The sequence below is a fragment of the Lonchura striata genome, chromosome 1A, assembly GCF_050655825.1.
Source record: "Lonchura striata isolate lonStrDom1 chromosome 1A, ASM5065582v1, whole genome shotgun sequence".
NCBI lineage: Eukaryota > Metazoa > Chordata > Aves > Passeriformes > Estrildidae > Lonchura > Lonchura striata.
Genome location: NC_140741.1, coordinates 43,152,527 through 43,172,059, shown reverse-complemented (window position 1 = coordinate 43,172,059; position 19,533 = coordinate 43,152,527). Strand labels below are relative to the sequence as shown.

Genomic DNA, 19,533 nt, shown 5'->3' with positions numbered 1-19,533 from the left:
AGACATGCCAGGTCAGGTTTTGGAGCTCTAGGATGTCTGGTCCACAGAAAGGCCATGGAAATGTGGTTATGGTGTGAGAAACCCCAGCAATGCAGCCTGAAATGGTTGTTCTTCAACTGTGAAGAACCGAGAAGAATGTCAGTCTGCAGTCAGGAACACCCAAGTTCCAGGGAGTGTATAGTGTTTTAGGAGCCACGTGCCAGTTTTTCCAAAACAAATTTTTCTTTTATTTTCTTTTTTTATTTTTGTTTTGTTTTGTTTTGTTTTTATTTTTTTGTTTTTGCAAAACCTCTCCCTGTAGATTATTTTGTAACTGTTTATTGGCTGAGCCAAAACAGGCGATCAAGATATATCTCCCTGTAATTATGACAAAATTTCATATTTTAAATAAACTCAGGGGAGTTTAAACTCAATTTTTTTATGTTGCATGTGCAAAGGCTAGGACCTGATGCAAAGAGGTCCTGTTGACTTAGTTGCTTCAAAAGTCTGAGCAGATTCTTGAATAGAACAGTTTTCTTTGAATGCCACCTGTGTGTTGGGATTTGTGACAAATCTGACAGCAAGCAGCTGCTGACACACATACACATATGGCCAGTATACACACATTCTGCATGTTAGTTTCACAGCCTGGGACGGGATTTAGAGACTACCTCGGCAGTCACCAAATCAACATACAATTGCATACTGTGAATAAAGTTTTAGGAAAAAAAAGGCATTAAATTTCCAGATGATGCCACCAGACCACAATGACACCGAGTATCTCTATCAGCCAAAGCAAGTCACAGGTGTAAATTTCTAAATTCTTGAGAGATGAAGTTGGCATTGTCCTATCAAGAAATCAGAATTGGCTGTGACAAGCTTTCCTCCTGCTGAGGACCAGTCGCAGGTGTAAAACACAGCCTTGCTGCTGTAATTTCCAATCTCATTTAAAACATAACCATGATGATTTCATGTTGACAAGACTTGCTGTTGGGAGGAAAGCACCAACAAGAGCCAACAGCCCCTGTGGGACACAGCCTGGGAGGTGCCTGAGTAGCAGGCACAGAGCCCAGCCCAGGAGCTGCTGCTCTGCCCTGGGACCCCAGCAGGCTGGGTCACATCACATCATGGGCTAGAGTGTCTGTGCTGCAGTGTGGAAACACAGGGCCCAGATCCTGTGGTAATATATAACAGGGGAAGGGTTGCCACTGCATAAAGCACGAGATCTTGTATCTGGGCTTTTTCCTCTTTGGAATCTTAGAAACATCATTATAATAAGACATGCACTTTAGTTCTGAAAGTCAAGCACTTGAAAGCATAAAAGTACTAATAGCTTTTACTGTTTTTTCACTACAGCTTTTAGCACATTTTCTGATATGACCTGTCCTCAGGACAGAGAAGAAAGATATGGAAAAGAGCAAACATCAAATCAAGTTTTGATAGAAGAAGATTTGATGGTAATTTGTGTTTGCATGATTTCACTAAGTAGTTTTCCTTTAAATGTAGTCTTTTTTAAGCTTAAAAAACAAACAAGCAATTATCAATAATAGTGGATTATCAAAAATAATTTATTATATTAAAAACTATATATACAATAGTTATAAAAAACCAATTTATATAATAAAATCTGCCTGTTAAACCAGCATTCTGATAAATTTACTTACATAAGTGTTGTCAGTCACGTGTGTGTATAACTGTTATTGTATACATACACCTTCATCTCTCTCTTTCACACACTGTGTGCATATAAATTGAATATAGCTGAAAGATTAGTAAATATCGGACTGCATGAATCCAGATACACAGAAATTTATACTTATGGAGCTAACTTTTTATATGTAATCTCCATTGATTTAATTACAAGGGCAATGTTCAGTTGACCTTTCCATAGACACTTTATACATCAATTAAATAATAAAAAATTGGCTCATGAAGCCTGATTACTTAATAGATCAAGATTTAGACCCACACAAATGGATAGTTATGTAGCTCATAATAAATTAAGTATTGCTCAATCAAAATTAAGAATTAAAATGTAAAAGAGAAGGTAATAGCCAAGTTTCCAAACAGCCACATTAACTTACATGTGTGGTGTATTTTGTAATCCCTACTGGATAGCTGGTAATGAAAATTCATATATTATTCAACATAAGTACCCAGGGATAAACAGGACTGGAAACCAAAAAGATGTAGTGTACTTTGAAGTTAGCATTCCTTTGAGACAATGTTTGTTTTGGGACTTTTTTTAATATGTAATATTATTTGACAGGTTTTACAAATGTTGCTATCATAGCAATGCACACAAGCTTGCATGCATAGACAAATTAATGGGGCTGAAATTTCAATACATAGTTTTTTTTAGTATCAGTAGCAAATTATAATGAACAGGCCCATTGGCACCTCTTCTAAAACACAGGACTATTTACTGCACTATTTAATTTTTTAGCTTTGGCATAAACATGTTTTTAAGTACTGACGGAGGCAATCAGTTGTGCACTCTAATGTTTTAATAATACTCTAATGGACAGCAGGTTAATACTGATTAACACCAGTAATAAAAAAAAATATATATATCTATTTAGCTGTGAAATAGTAATTATACTTAGCACAAAATCTGCAGCCTTTAATAACTGCCCAAGTGCTGTAAAACCAACTGCTTGCCTACCAGGGCACTATCAGTTGCTTTTTTAATAGAAGGAATCTGAAGGCAAGAAAGACCTGGCCACAAATAAAGTTTATGTAACACGGAGGTTACACTTCTATGGGTTAGCCCAGAGGCAGCGGTGTGGCTGTACCTGTGTCTCAGTTCGGAACAGGTCCTGTGAGCATCACAGGCTCTTCACTCCAGGGAGGAGCCTGTGGCAAGGAAAAGCCCAGAAATGCGTGTAATGCAGACACCACTTCCTCAGCACCAAATGCCTTTTCCACAGCCCCCCTCGGGCCCTCGCTGCCAGCAGATGCACAGCCAGGCTGTGGGTTGGGATCCCGCTGCACTGGTGCACTCAACTGAAGGCGCTGGTCATAAGCAGCCCTCTGCCATGCACCCCCTTCCCTTACACACCTTATCTCCCTACTCCCTGAGCGTGTCCCCCTGTGGCCACCCCTGTGGCAGAGGCATGAGGAGCTTACTGCCCTCTGGTAATCTAGCACACACCATCACCAGCCAGCAGCACCGGCTCCCCCAGACCCCGGACACAGCAGCACTTGGAAAAGGGGCAAGTGGGAGAGGAAGACAAGCTTGCCCCGGCACAGAAGGCTGAGGGAACTGTTTTGGCTTCAAATGCCCACACCATGGAAAGTCTCCTCAGCCCCTTGACCCAGAGTTCGTCAGGAGGGAGAATTCTGTGTGCCCTCCACAAGTGCAACCAGGCTCGCTGGCGCCCGAGGGGAGCTGCCGTGTCTCTCTGAGAGCTGCTCCTGTAGCCATGGCTACACGCGATGCCTGCAGTATTCAAGGAGAGCATGCAGGCGGAAAGCTCCTTTCCGCAGCAGCCGTGTTCCAGGGAGAAAAAATGGTTGCACTTGCAAGAAACCTGCCTCACTTTTTCAGGCTTCTCTAGGCATAATATAGTTAAATATTCAGTGGGGATAATGGTGGGATGGGCAGCACAGAGACAAGCATGAAGAAAATATGTGCACAGGAATTGCAGCTATTTATTGTTTGCTATACCCTGAACAAGCACAGTATTGTAAGCTGGATTTTTTAAATAACAAGAGATTCCACAGGAATGATTTATCTATCTGGAAAGATGGAAGAAGTGCTTTATTTTGCCTGCAAGAGCCTTTGGTGTGACTGCAAATAGTGCCAAATGCAATCATTACTGGAGGGATAAACTACTTGTCTGCAACCTCACATAATTTTCAGATATGCTTCAAAATAGCATCCTGCAGCATGCCAGTGAATAAATCATACTGGGAAAGAAGAGAGCAGAGCAGAGCCTATGTAACATTGCCTCTGCTGATAGGCACCTGCAAAAAATCCTCCCACTGAGGCACAGAGACAGGCACATGTTGCACTTCAGTTGTGGGTTTTATGAAGGGGAAAATTTCAGAGTGCCTAATTAGGAACACAGTTATTTCTCTCTGTCTGCTCAGGAAACTTTAAAACAAGTAAATAAAAAGAAAACAAACTACACTACTGGGGTATCAGGAAACATAATTATTTATAAAGGACTTTGAGATCATCTGAAGAAAATATTACAGAAATACTAAGTTCTTGTTACTATCACAGCCACATAAAAAGATTTTTTATAGCTTTAGATTCTGAGCAACCAGTAGAGACAACTTGCTGACATTAAGACCAACACAAGCATTTATTTCTGGATTATATTGATACATATATAATATATAAGATCGTACTGGAAGATATAAGTTTATTTGCATATTGCAAAATAATGCTGGTCTGTCTCCAGGGGGTCATAAAACTGCTGAGCCTTTAACATTTTCCTTTATTATTCATATATTTTAATAACAACAGAGGACTGTTTTCATTCTCTTTTTAGCAATAATGTGAATATTAGCAAGCACTTAATCAGAAGAATTTTTTTTTTCATTTCCTCAACATGCAAAGGAATTTCAGCTATGTAACAAACTGAAATAAACTGAGACTAAAGAGAAGTAGAAAAAAATATGGGGTGTCACTACAGTCATGCATTTCTGTCAGCAAAAGCAGCTGGTAACTGGCCAGGCATTGGGATGCTTTGTCCCCTGAGCTAAGTTTGGAGCAGACACCCACTTGACTTCCTGTCTGAGCGTCAGGCTGCTGCTGGCTGCAGGAGGAATTCCAGTCACTCCTGATTAGAGAGAGACCAAATGGCCTTACGTTTAAAGAAAAGGAAGAAAATGCTCACTGAAAACATGCTTTTCAGCAACTCCCATCTTTGTTGGATGCAAGAGCTGGGAAATTCCCTCTTTTGAACTTCCCAGAAGCCTTTTTGCAGAAGAAATTGTATGTGAGGGGCAGCAGTAATAGAAAGTTTGAAGAAGTTAAACTTCTCTCTGCAGATACTCACTTTAAAAAAAAAATCTTATTGTTACGTGCCAATTCAAATTACCTACCTATAAAGCAGATAAGCTGCAAAATGAAACATGAGCTGGAAAAACCTTGAATTAATGCTGTCTGTGCAGTTTTGTCTTTCACACATTGTTTATGAAACATTATTAAATTGTACCATCACATCACATGCCATATTTCTATGCTCCTTGTAGTAGCTATGGAATACTCCTTATTATTATCTTCATGTAATGTCTGATGAGGGTTTTTTTTTGTTTTTGGTTGTTTATTCATTGGGTGTTTTGTTGGTTTTGTTTTTGTTTTGTTACATCTCATCTAAATAGCTCAAATGCTTAAAATAGGGATTTCTTTTTGACTATGCCTTTGATATTCTCTTCACAGAATCTCAGTGTTTCACAAATGTTGTGAAACTTAATTTTAAAAGATCCCCCAGGAGAGAAAGCAACAGTATAACTCTCATTTTAATGGTCATAAGGCATCTAAACATCTATGCCAAAACCTGTTCACTGTCTCCTAAATTTGGAGTTACAGCAGGACAGTGACATCTTTCCAGAGAGCTCAGCAATTCTCTGTCTTCAAAGAGCAATACACTCAGTTCCAGGTCCACATGTCACTCTCTTGCAAATGAAAACAGGGCCATGGATCTTCTTCTTTGGCACTCGGGAAAAAGAAAATCTGGCTGCAACTTTACAAGTCTTGCACAAAAATCCTTTAGAAGGGGTTGTCCAATTATCTAGGACCAAACTCAGTTTTTCTAGTGGTAAGAGCCTTTCATTCTTTTGCTGCAATTTCCTGCCACATTTAAAGTTTTATGAAGTACCACAAACAATATCCTCACAGATTTTTGGAGTTTTGGAGATAATTGTCCTATTCGTGTGCCAAATGAGGCAGGGATTTTGTGGCAAACTTAGCATATGATCCTGTAATTAGAGAAAGCACCATAAGAAGAACAGGACTGTTTCTATTAGCCAATAATTTACTTAGTTTTGGCTCCTCAGAAGAACTTGCAGAATTAAATAAAATTTCCAGAATACTTCTGGCTGCAACGCATGATCTAAGTTTAGACAAAAGGCACAGTACTTCCCTTCTATTCAACTGTTTCAAGTCAGGCTTCCTCTTCAATTTCTGTTTCTAGCTACAATTAGCCCTAATGCATTTAGTAGAGGTTCAGCAGATGTCAATTTTATCTTGCTGTTTCCTCCAACCCAATGAAACTATCTAAATCAACAAGGAGGACTTGACACAGAAGGAGCAGTGCAGAGATACTTCTAAAACTGAGAAGAAACTACAAGTTCTGGTAAACATGAGTAACCAAAAATAAAAATCGATTTTGACCACCAATTTTCAGTAGAAAAAAAAATAAATTCTACCAAGACTGTTCAGAGGAGACTGTTCTAACCACAAGGTATACTACATTCTAGCTGTTTTGATGCTATTTCACTTCATAAAAATATGTTAAAAAAAGCAATGAACCACAAGGAAACCCTAAGAAGAATTTTTATAGCATCCAAGTCTAGGCATTCACTTGGGAAATAGAAGCTCTTGGTTGCTCCTCATGCTTCAAGAATGTTTAAACAGCTTCAGTGAACACCTTGCTGTGACACACAGGGTCAGGGGAGTAGAGGCTGTCCACCTCCCAGAAGGCAACTTATTTCCAGTTACTTTGGATATTGGTTTTCCTCTGAGATCTGAGTCAGGAGTTCTTGAGCTAGAGCCAGAAGCCTGCTAGCTGCAGAAAATCTTAGGTGAGCTGGGAACCTTGCACTTTGGACAAAGGGAATGGACAACTCCAGGTCTTTCTTTTTCTTGTCAGTTCAGTCTCTGGAGTAAGGAATTTCTTGGTGTCTCCAAGCCTTCTTAGAGCTTTCTTGGGTATGTGTGTTTATATGTAGGGTGTGTTCAGAACTATTTATTCTTTATACACACAAAGAAATCCTATACATTTGTGAAACAAAATTACATAGGGAGAGGAGGTGTATGGGTATATATCAGCTTATAGTGAGTCTATATGGGTCACTTATAATTGAGTCCAGTGCCTGTGACAACCTGTACTTTCAGATCCGAGTCAATTACTTCAGGTACCTTTAGGGAAATGGGGATAACAGCAACTCAGATTTCATCACAAAAATGAACTGCATGTGATGCAAATGCAAAGGTATGCTAGTCTCCTGGAACAGCTACTGGACTGTTGCATACCTACAAGAGGAAATTTTACAGGTATTCACAGTTAAAGTAACAGGTACCCACCCATTCAGGAGTATGAAGGTTTTGTTGGTCTGGCACAGTTCCGTAAGTGGGAATAACCACCTGGTTCAGTTCCAAGACTAAAATGAAACATAAAAAATGAAAATATGTTAGCATTTTTTTGTGGGTTTTTTTACATGTTTATAGTTTTAAATTTTTATTAATGCTTTGTGGAGAAACCAGTTTATTGCACTTTTTTAGTGTTTCAGAAATAGAACAATAGTGTGCCACACTTCAGTTACAATCAGGAGGTGGCAAGAGAGTGAAACACCAGGATGGCAAGGTAATGCTAGGAGAACATTTTGACAGTGATGCATCACTAGAATGATGCAAACAGCAACCCTCTACTAGTATTTTACTAGTTATTTAGTGTTTCAGAAACTCCATGGACACTGTAGAAGTTTGTTTTTCAATGAGTAAGGGTACCTGGACTGGCTCCAGCTGCACAAATAACCCTAGCTCATGCTGGCTGTACTTGTCAGTCAAGAACAAGTAACAGTAGCAAAGAGTTCTTCTACAAGGCTTGGAATAGTGTTATACAGGCTGCGATACTGTAACATTCACTCAGTAACAGATAACCTAAAAACACACCTACAACTTCGGTGGGTATTGATGCCATTGACGCCTCAGCTGCTCCTCACCCATTCCATCAATACCTGTCAAAAAAGAACAACTTGGAAACTGAATTGGTTTCCTGAAATTACAACATAAAGTAAAAATTACTTTTTCAGATATGCTACTGCATGAAGCCATTATCAAGCACACAGGGAATACTGGCTACCAAATCAAGCACCGGATAACACACAAAATTCATCCTAATAAAGTCACTGGAAGTAAGTTACAGAAGCTCTACAAATACTGCAAGGTATTTTCAAGGTCTTGTTTCTCCAAAACTATTTTTGTTTCTTAAGGAAAAGTCAGATAACATCCTGAGGGTGAAGATAACATCAAGTAGCTGAAGGGAGCAGGCTTCTTCCTGCCTATGCACGGCAGGCAGATGGATCCCATCTGTTATTTTTAGATCCTTAAAGCTGAGACATATCTTACTTAAGTCTGTCCTGCGCTGAGGAAGGGTCATGGATAACACAGGTACCTAAATGCCAGTGCTGTCTGGAACCGATAGCCTCAACCTACCAAAAATAGTATAATACTGTAAGAAGATCTCCAAACTCTAAAATAATTAGCCTATAGTACTTTTAGAATAGCTCAACACCCACTAGATACAAAGCCAGGAGGAACACAGCTGGTTATGTTTTGGTTTAGTTTAGCTTTTTTGTTATTTGGTTTTGGTTTTTTTTTTTTTTGGCTTAAAACCTTCATTGCTAAATGGCCAAATTTTCAAGACATTTTAAGAATCTCTTCTTTTTCACTGATGATGCTCATTTATACTAGCTGAAGATATGTCAAAACACTTTAAAAGAAGAGCACAACTAGATTACAAATCAACAGAACTCTCTCATGGCCTCCAAGCAGAAAATTCTTAATTTTAAACCCTTAAAAAGTGTTTAAATACCCTTTCATAGAGTTTGGTAGGGTCTTAGTTCCAGGTGGTGTTGTCAGTTTCCAGATCTCTGCTCTGGTGATAGTAAATGCTCCAGGGAGAAGACAAAAGCAAACCAATTAATATTTTCTGAAATATTAGAGCCATAACCCAAAGGTCTCCTGAGTTGAATAATCAAGGTCTGTGAGCTCTCACAACGTTAAGACCTTCAGAAACATTCCCAGAATTTGAAAAAAAGAGATGGAAAATGTGGACTAGTGCAGCGTTCAAATGTCACATGGTGAGACAATAACATTCAGTCTCAGAAAACACAAGCATCTCTCAGCAGCTACTGAAAAATTGCTGAACATGTGCATCATTATGATTTAATGGATTCAGCTTAGACTAGGGTGAGAAGGGAAATATATACTCTCAATGTCAGTGTAATGGACATCTCCCTGCATTTCCTTCATTCTTTATTCTCTGTGTGGACACAAAGATATCCAGATACAAAGTACTTCTGAAAACCCACAGAAGAAGGAATGTATCTGCCCCACATGTAATGGGCAGAGTGAAGTAGAAATATAAGCATCTTGTTTTGAAATACAAACAGCTGCTCTGAAACTCTGCGTGTCATTACACAAAACATGCAGGTATGGACACAGACGTGAAGACTCTCAGCCACTGAACAGCAGAATCAGGAGTTAAAATTGCCTTTCTGCTAAGTAACCACACCCCCATCATCAGTCTTGTCTAGAAAACCCTTCAGACAGAACTGAAGCTGGAAACATGGCATTCACAGGAAGAATTCCAATTTTCCCAAATCCTGATGGATCTGGGGCTGGTCAGAAATATCTTTGTGAAATTTGTGACTACAATTTGCCTCTGCATCAGGGTCTCTGTCCAGAGTACCTTCCTCCTGATACGCTGAATGTCATGGAAACTTTAGAATTGGGTATATATTTAACATCTTAACACATTTGTACTTGAAATAATGCTCAAGAAAGTCCCTGGGTCATTGTCCCTATGGAAGAACTTATGTAAAAGGGGCTGGCCACTCTCAACTCTCATGAGACAATAGACAAGAACTTCTCTCAAGTTAATTACATCTTAATGTTCATGTGAATCCAAAACTACAAAGCCTTGACACTGCTTGAATGGGTACTTAGATAAGATTTGTTTTGACAATGGTTTGCAAGTGCAGCTGTGCCAATTTGTGCCAGTTTTTTATCTGGAAGAGACCATTCTAGTCTCTGAGAAATACAAAAACAGTAGTGCAAAACTCAGCTTTGCCAGAAAAAGGTGCACCCACACAAAGTGCTTTTTATACCCCAAAAATCACTTAATTTATTTTTCCTACCTCCCCACCAGCATTGTGGTAAAGTCAGTTTTAAGTATGGAGGAAAAAAAGTTTACATAAAAGCAAATTTTATACATAAAAGATTGGTGCTAGACAGTAAGAAAAACTTCCTAACAGCAGGAAGAGTAGAAGAGAGTGCCTGGGAAGTCAGGTGAGGTCATATGAGATCTTTAACATCAGAGGTTATTTAGTACAGATTAATTAAATATCCTAGAACAATTTAGGCCATATTGAATCTGGCATCACCTTTATGAGGTTGGCCTAGAGGAGCTTTTGAAGTCCTTCCCCAGACCCAGCTTCCTCTAAATGTAAGTCTGGTCCTAGTGTTCTCATAGTTATGTTTAAAGGCCACTGTGCTGAGATTTTATATTAAAATAATAGTTCTTCTTACTCATATCTTCTTCAGAAATGTTATCACTTCTGTTAATATTTGAGTTACAGTACATCAAGGCTAGATCTTTGTGTTCTATCACCCAGCCAATCAAAGGAGGTGCAAGAGAACAAAGAAATCTTCTGGTTTTATGCCAGCATACTCTGATTTTAATTGACAGATATATCAAATTCTGTCTTCAAGCAATCCAACAACATATGCTTTTGTCAGAACACTTAACCTAATTTCTTTCTATTGTAGTCATAGTTCTGAGTGTCTGCTCAGTGATACCAGTTGGTCTTTGATCTAGTCCTCTCAAAAAATGCTGTTGTAAAAATTTAAATTACTGAAAATGAGCAAACTACTTTACAAGATCATCTTGGTGCTATTTGAGCTGCCAGTATGTCAGTGGTATTTCCATCTGCCTGGAGAGTGTTCTTCAATGCAGGACACTGAACTGAGCTGTCCACACCTCACACCTTCCCTCAAACATGCCTATGCAGAAGAACAAAGTAATCCATGTTAATCCCACACTACTTCTTTATAACCTATGTGCATTCCATTCTTTTGGCCAGGCCATGGGAGATGAGTCCTGCTGTTTATTCTACCAATTTTTTTAGAGAATTTTCTCTATAACTTTGCTTTTACACAGATGAGCCAGAATTTCTGATTGGATTGAAAAAAGACCAAAAAAAATTCCTTGATAGCCAACGCAAAGTTTCTGTTCTTTTCATTAGTTAATTGATATTGGCAGTGGATGGTTTTGTAAGTTCAGTGATTTCTCATCACATAATTCAAATTTAAATGCTTTAATGAACATTGCTACTAGCAATCTCTACCTATTGCTATGGGTGAGAGGCAATGGCCTACTGATAGACATAGTAGCTATTCTTCCTTTGTAAGAAATATAAAGAAGAATTAAATATAAAGAATTAAACTTTTCCTTGGGGTCTGAAGAGTGAAATAATAGAGGCTGTCCAAAACATATGCAGTAGGCATGAAAAGGATTTTTGCATCTGTAAATTAAAGAGAACAACAACAAAAAAAAGCAGTATCCACAAGTGAAAAAAGATGTTGTCCAAAAAAATTTAGTGACAAGAAAACCATAAAAATGTTGGATAAGCTGATGTTTGAAAAGACAACTGGGCTTGGCTTTATAACAAGGACATTTTCACACATGCCTGAAGATGCCAATCTTTTTGTGACAAAAAAGTTCTATGCATTTGCTATCATTGATTTCCACTCCAATGAAAATAGTCAGAGGTGAAAAAGAGGTGCAGCACTCTTTTGGCTTGTAAATAACCTGCATTAACCCAAATTAGTAGGCACCAAATTATTCTGAGAAGTCAAGAAGATTTTGCAACACTGAACTCATAGTACCTGGTATCTAACAGGCCTGTGAAGACATTGTTAAGGACAAGATCTCAGCCCTGGCACTGAACATGGTACCTCATGAGCAACCAAGAATGCAAAGCCAGGAAATGACATCTGGAATCCCCAGGCTTTGCTATGGAGATCACATCACCTCTCACTTCCCACAAAATTTTGTGAGAGCACTGACAGTCTCTCACAGAATTTTTAAGCAGTCTAAGTCCCAAATCCTCTTCTTACGTGGGGAAAAATAAGTTAATAGAACACTGTGCTCAAGGACATCTGCTCAGCCCCTCAGTGGGGCTTGCCTGCAGCGTGGAGTTCCTGTGTGACAGCAGCTCTCCGGCCACAGAGAGCAACACACAGCTTTCCCAGGCATTGTCCTGGGGAAGGCTGTGAAAAGATCAAAGAATGAGAAACAATTCTTATCTTCACTTGCTTCACCTGTTGTTGTGCACATGTGGAATCTGTTATGGAGATTTGTTTACCAAAGGATGATTTCTTAATTGGCCACTGGTGATGGTGTTTGGATTCAAGGACCAATTGGGTCCACCTGTATAGTGGCTGCCCGTGAGGGTGATGGGTTTCTTAATAAGTATAATATAATAAATTGGCTGACTGATCAGCCTTCTGAGAATCATGGAGTCAATGCTAATTATTACCCAGTGGGGGCATGCAGCACCATTCCTGTTCCCCAAAGAGGGCGGATTACAGTATGGTTACAGCACATGAGGTGCTGCCGAGCCAGACCGCAGTGCTGGGGCACAGCAGCCGCTCTGCAGTACCTGGCTGCACGCACAGAGCAGCAGGTGGAAGCAGGGCAGGAATGGGCAGCAGGCATTTGCTGAAGGAGAAGGGAGTAGATGACATTTCAAACCCCCATTCAAGCTTCCACACAGCCCTGTCCTCACACAGCTGTGCCTGAGACAACAACATTCACTGCACATAGAAATGTGTGAATATTATGTACACAATTAGACGTGCTCAGGTTGTTTAGGCCTCAAATAGATTGCAAATAAAATTAGTATAAGAACACAATACATCACTGACTGGAAATTATCAGGAAATATTTACGTGCAATTTTTATCTGAATTGACACATTTCCTGATAGGTTTGCTATCACTGTCACCACATTAGAAAAGAAAAAAAAAAAGGTGATTAGTAAAGTCTATGTGTCTAACGAAAATCAAATGAAAAGATCATATCATGTTTGCCACAGTGAGGCTCAAAGAACTGGATGGAGTCAGACTGTTCCCATCGTTTGGGATAACAAGAAGATCCAAAGACTGTGGTCTTTTTCCAGATACTGATTTTTCCTGACTACTGGTTCTTTGGGCTATGATATTTTCTCCATGCACATTTGAGAGCAGATATTATAAAATTATCAATGGTTTCACCCCATTCCACCAAATACTATTTGCTTGCATTTAGTAGCATTCATTCTGCTAAACTCTTTGATTAGAGTGTATTTAAATTTGTTTTATTTCATACCTGTAGACCACATTGAAGAATGATTTGATGATTTCTTAGAAAGAAATTATTCAACAATGAATTAAAAATCATGCTACTAAACCCCACATTCTTTGCTTCCAGAAAAGTTATGTATTTGAAGAGAAATTGAATTATTTTTCTATCAAGCTATGCTTTACAACTTATCATTTACAGTTAATAAGAAATCTACACAGCTGTCTTCCATGTGAAAGTCCTGTTCCCTTAGGGTCACCTGCAGTCTTACAGCACATGAGAAACATGGTGACAATTAGTAATGTTAAAATGTAGTAATGCCAAAATGGCTTTCCAGCTGTCAATAAATTATATACTTAGTGCACTCACATAGTGCAGATCTGCAGGTATCATCAACCCCAAAACCTAATCTATGCCACATAATAAAGAAAATATTGATTTTCATTTCAGAAGCCCAAGGAAAGCCAATAACAAAGCTATAGATGCTGCTGGAGCACAAAGGAAGTGAAATGGCTGTCTTGGGAGATGATTCTGTCTTGTTTGAAAGTCTATTATTTCCATTAAGTTATCTTTTTTTACAGCTGTGCAAACAAAGGATGGGAACATGTGGAATGACTTTAAAAAATAAATGTCCTTTCATGGCTAACCCTAAGCAGGAGAGCATTCAGTTGTCTGCATAATAGAGGGCATCGCAAGTCTGAGTCATTGTAGTTCACCAAAAATAATAAAGTAAATAGCAGGCAGTTATAAAATCAAGAAATTTGACTTGAAAATTATTCTGCTGATAGCAGTACCTAAATATTTAAGAGACACTGAATTGAAATGTTTAGGGGCCTCAGTAATTGTAAAACAGTTCTTATGTGTTCAGAACTTAAACAGAGCCAATTGCCCAAAACCTGTGGCAAAAATCCTAAAACATTTCAGTGAGACCTGGACCAGCCACAGCCTCAGCTTCAAAACAAATCACTGGGCTAATGATGTTTTAGTTATAATTCTGTGATTTCAGAGTAATCTGTTGAAAAGCCAATCTTGGCTCCTGTTTCTCACTGCTGCAGTGCATGCCAGAACCAACCTGGCTTCATCCAGTATCCACGTCCGACTCCAGCTGACTGTAAATCACTGCAAAAATTCAGATGCTAATTAGAATATTCCAAATATTTTTTCTCAAGCTAAACAGTTTACCGATGTTCAGCTGAAATGGCTGTCAGAAAGAATTATTTTGGCTCTCATCTCTCAGCAGGCAATTTAAAGATAAACAATCTTTGGTTTTAGAATGTATTAATACACCTACCTGCTATAATTTAAAAAAAATATTTTGTATGCTTTTCGGTTGTAAACTGATTGTATGCATGGTAAACACATGGCTCGCTTTGTCAAAGTATAAAGTAATGGAATAAAATTATTAAGTCAGTAGGCATCAGACTGATGTACTTTTCAGGCACTAATCTCAAGTTGGAATATGGGCTTGAATAATTTTGTCTTCTTCACATATATCTTTTTATAATCTAGTAAGTAATTTAAATATATTAAAATGATGCAACAAACAAGCCTCTTTATATTTTTCAATTAAGGGCTGCTTTGGCTTAATTATATATGGAATCAGTTAGAAAACTACTGTAATGTTGACTGCCAAATGAGCCTGCTTCATGATTGATTCTGTCACACTCCTACAAACTGAGGCATACATACATGCATATGTATTTCATTTCTTGCATTTTTAACAATATTGAAAACATTATAATTCCTGGCTGTCAAAAATGTAAGTTCATAGTTTCTAGAGTTGAGAAAAAGAATGACCTCAGCCACATAAAGAACATAAGACATAAGGGATCAGCTGCATCACTGAATTCAGCACCAGCTTACAGACAACTTTGACTTTTAGCTCTGTTAGAAAGTTCTGAGAGAAAAATTTCCTTACTTGGAATAATCTGTTTTAGTCTGAAAAAGAGATCAAGAAGAATGGGCTGCATTTTTTTCCTGTTGCAGTAAATAAAATCCAGGTTGCAAAGGGTGAGATAGACTAATTTTAAGAACCCAAAGGGCATTATTACAGATTTGCAAAACATAGTAGGTATTTAAAGTTACAGATAAATTCTTGCCGATGTATTAAAAAATGTCCAAGCAGATTGAGGATTTTTATGCCAAATTATATCAACCATAGCATATGGCCTTTAGTGACCAGAATGAATCAATTAATTAATTGATACATCAATTTCATTACTATAGTTAATGTTCCTCTTCCTTAATAAATCATTTTAAATGCAAATTTTTCATAAATGCACTTCTAAAAAAGTATACAGCATCTTTAAGTCAACTAATAAACATGTTTTTCCCTATGGTATATTAACTCTACTTACTAACAAGATGCATCATATACAATTTCAGAGAAAATAAAAATTATCTAGTAGATTAAAAAGATATTATTCAACATCAAATGGAAAGTCCAAGTGTGTATTGAGCTATATACTTGCTGATATTAATGTGTGTCTATGGAATTAAAGAAGAGATGTAGGCCTCTAAAACAGGATTTGGGAATAGCCAAAACATTCAGAAGTGCAAACTGAAATAATGACTTTGCAACTGCTGGCTAACAGGAATTTCCTGTCTCGCTGTCAGGCACTGTGGGTAATTCCCTGGGGGTTGCTAGGGTCCAGACAGGGTATAGCCCCTGTGATGCCCTCAGAAATATCATTATGCAGTAGAACAGAGGGTTTTACTGCCTTAGCTACTTTACCAATCAACAAGAAACAACTCTTTCTCTCAGAGAGCCTTTAAAATAAAAATTCAGGTTGCCACATATTACAACCCATGAATTAAATCAGTAACTGCAGTCATTCCTCTTTGGTTAATATGGCTCTAATGGTAGAAACTGGCTTTCAGGGTTCTTCTGAAAAATAAATTTATAAAGAGATGTGGCAAACAAGCAGATCAATAAGACTTCAAATTTGAAGTCATGAACACTGAAATAGTTCTGTTTCAAGACTGTTTGTCATTGCAAATCCTAATTTTAAAGACACAAAGGAAAGGACCGGATCCTGATTTTTCTGTTTCACAATTTTTTGTCACTACAAAAAAGGTAAAAGATACAGAGTAATACCCCTTGATCTAACACAGGAGATGTTAGCAGATTTTAAGGCAAAAGAAATAATTTTTCAGTGTAAACCCCAAACTTCAGGACCCTACATTCTTTTGTATACAAGATGGGGCTTCAATGACAATGATTTCAGGTTTGGCTAAGTAAAATTCATCTGTCTAGAGCTTTAACTAATTTTTGCAACTTTAACTAATTTTTGCAAAAGACAGTATATAGGGCTGTCAGAAGGTTGAAAGGAAGAAAGATTATCTCTTTGTCAAAGAATTTGCATATAGCCTCAGAGAAGGGGCCTGTGTCCCTGCTTCAGGATGTAATTAATACATGTGGTGTTGGGCAAGCTGCTTGAACAAGGTTTGGCCCAGCTTTTCTCAGCAGAGTTTTCAAGCCAACTACCCAGGGTGCTATGCAAGGAGCTCAGCACTTCTACAGCACAGCTGGGCATTCGTCACTAAGAGAGAGCATTTACAGCAGCATGTAGTGACAAGACAAGGGGGAATGGCTTCCAACTGAAAGAGAGTATGTTTAGATCACATTCTAGAAAAAATCCTCTACTGTGTAGGTGGTGAGGCACTGGAACAGGTTCCCCATAGAAGCTGTGGATGTCCCACCCATGGTTGTGTCTGAGACCAAGATGGATGGAGCACTGAGCAACCTGGTCCAGTGGAAAGTGTCCCTGCTCATGGCAGAGGATTTGGAACAAGATGATATATAAGGTTCCTTCCAACTCAAACTGTTCTATGATGATTCTATGATGATGTGTGGTATGGTACTTGTAATAGCAAAATTGGTTAAAAACATGTTCCAAAGCTTTTGGTGAGCATTTTTAGACAACTTTGTAAGAAAAGAAGGGAGTTTATCAACTATTAACACAGAATGGGATTAAGATCTGACTGTACAAAAGTGGTTGAAAATGAATTATTTTCTTGTGGCCCTGCAGAAGACACATTCCTGCCATTGCAATTGCACTGGATTCCTGCCAGTTAAATCTGGATCTCCCTGTTCAGCATCTTGTGTTTGCACAATCCATTCAGATGAGTTTTACCTTCCCCACATCTTACTAATCACTTCAACAGCCTACATTCCTATGAAAAGGGCCTGGGTTCCTAAAACTCCCTGTCTCCCTAAAAACAGGAGTTAGGCAACCTGACACCCCTGTTGGATATAGTGTTCAGGTGTGACAAAAGCACAATAGAAACAGAGGATGAAAGGAATGAAAGTGTTCTGTGCAATGCTTGGATAATTTGAGTTAAGCAAGACCTGGAGCCATGCTGTTTACGAGGAAGATAAAAAGAAAGCTGCAATTACTACCAGTTTACTAAATGAGGCAGTGGACTTAAGAGGAGAAAAAGGACAATGATTGTGTACACAAACACTGTAACTTGCATTTAAACAAATGGCAGGGAAATGGAAGTTGTCTGGGCAATGCTAATGCTGATACTGCCTAACTTCTAAGTGCTTGACTTCATAACTTTAATGCTAACATTTTTTTAGTCATAATATATTATTAGCTGCAACCAATTAGAGATGCTATGGCTCCTGCTGTTAACTGGTAAAATTTGCATTTAAATATGGAGGAAGATTACTGCTGGCTATACTGTATTATTTAATTATACAGTGAGTTTAAAAATGAAATTATATCTGAAGCATTTGAGTGATTCCCTTGAGCAGAAATGATGTAATAATTATTACTGCAATTGGCATGAGGAATCTTTGCTGAAAGTCTAGAATTTCACCTAATCAGGCAATTTGATTAGTGGTCCATATGCAGCAGCACTCTGTGCTGCTGCAGAGTAATCTCAAAATGCACTGCAAGAAAAGTAATCATAGTAACTATAGACACTTTTTCTCATGGATCAAATTTATTAAGTTTCAAAAGTCAGTTCAGAATAATGTAATTAGTGTAAATACTGTACCATGATGGAAAAAAAACCACAACCAACCTTTATGGTTGTTCTATCTTATTACAATCACTATGAATAAAATTTCTGGTTTCTGCTGAAAATTCAACTCATGATGCCCAGCAGCTTCAGCTGGGTAAGGTCTGACAGCTTTGTGCCTGATAGAAGACCACATACCACAGATTCTCTGGCTTTGAAGATACAGAGGTTTCTAAGTTCCTTTCTCAGAAAAGAGGCATTAACAAGAAGGATGCATGTGTGCACACAGTTTTCTAATAAGAGTAATGTGGGCAGCCTGATGGAAAATAAGAATGTGCTCCCTCTGCCTAGCATTGAAAAGTCTATTCTTCAACTAAAACTAATTTTAAAAAAGCATATGAAAATACCAACTCAGCAAATTTATACACAAATACATTTGGAAAACATGAAGGCAATAAAAGCAAGCTCCAGAGAGAACACAAAATTTTTTCCCTGGACTTTGAAAACACAGAAGTAGAAGGATGTAAGATCCCAACAGCCATTACAGTCCTCTAACAAGACAAGGATGGAAAAAATGAAGTAGATTCCTCTGGAGACAGAATGGCATGCTGAAGGTCCTGGTCATTTCAGTTACTGGTTAACAGCCCCCAGGTTCAGGTGACTGAATAGACAGATCAGCCACTGCACATTTACCAGACCAAGCATTGAGCTTAGGGAGGGTTGACAATTAGCTTTCTAAGGTAATGTCACCATCAAGCCATGCCTTTGGCTGCAATCAGCCCTTGTTGGGATGGCTGGTCTGTCATCTGGTTTGTAAGCCCAGCTGGTGGCTTGTCCTTTCTGTCGGATGAGGAGTGGAACACACTACTGCCTTGTGGTCATCCAGCTGCAGGGCTCAGCACTTGTTCCTGGCCTTTGTCCTTGGCAGAATGCTGCTCCCAGACCCCAGCTTTACGTCACAGCAGTCACTGGCCTACATCTTGCCTTCTGTGCAGTTCTTGCTGTGCCTTTTCACCAGCGAGTGAACACTCAGGCTGTTCACTAGTTTTACACAACATCAGTGTAAACAACCCAGCCCAGCCTCTTGGCCCCAAGAGAATCCAATGGTGCTTTGGGTCAAAACCACCATTCAGTGCTCCAAAGTGTAATGAGAGGCCACAGAGGCAGGGAAGCTCCCACTGTACAGAATCAGAAGTAGTACATATTTTTAGATCAACTTAAATGCTTTTGAGCCTGCAGCTGCTTCTTGTATGTCTTGGCTCTGGGGTGAGTGAGGAGCA

At 38.7% G+C, this 19,533-nt stretch overlaps 1 protein-coding gene and 1 long non-coding RNA gene across 5 annotated transcripts in view; one reads left to right on the top strand and one right to left on the bottom strand.

Moving 5' to 3' along the window:
- ANO6 (anoctamin 6) overlaps positions 1–19,533 on the bottom strand; it is a 70,119-nt gene that overhangs the window by 36,076 nt on the left and 14,510 nt on the right. Inside the window, exons 2-3 of one of the 3 annotated variants that reach the window (XM_077783485.2) lie at positions 7,829–7,893; positions 7,241–7,317 (exon numbers count right to left, since the gene is read on the bottom strand). The exons of 1 other annotated variant lie outside the window; for it this stretch is intronic. In XM_077783485.2, coding sequence (XP_077639611.2) covers positions 7,241–7,317; positions 7,829–7,856 — 105 coding nt within the window. In that variant the 5' untranslated portion in view covers positions 7,857–7,893. The remainder of the gene's footprint in view (positions 1–7,240; positions 7,318–7,828; positions 7,894–19,533) is intronic. One more of the 3 variants, XM_021547411.3, reaches the window with a different exon arrangement.
- LOC110479858 (uncharacterized) overlaps positions 1–19,533 on the top strand; it is a 135,395-nt gene extending 115,862 nt beyond the window's left edge. For both annotated transcript variants that reach the window (XR_014952318.1, XR_014952317.1), the window contains exon 5: positions 1–19,533. This exon is cut by the window's left edge and continues 36,537 nt beyond it. This is a non-coding gene — a long non-coding RNA (uncharacterized LOC110479858).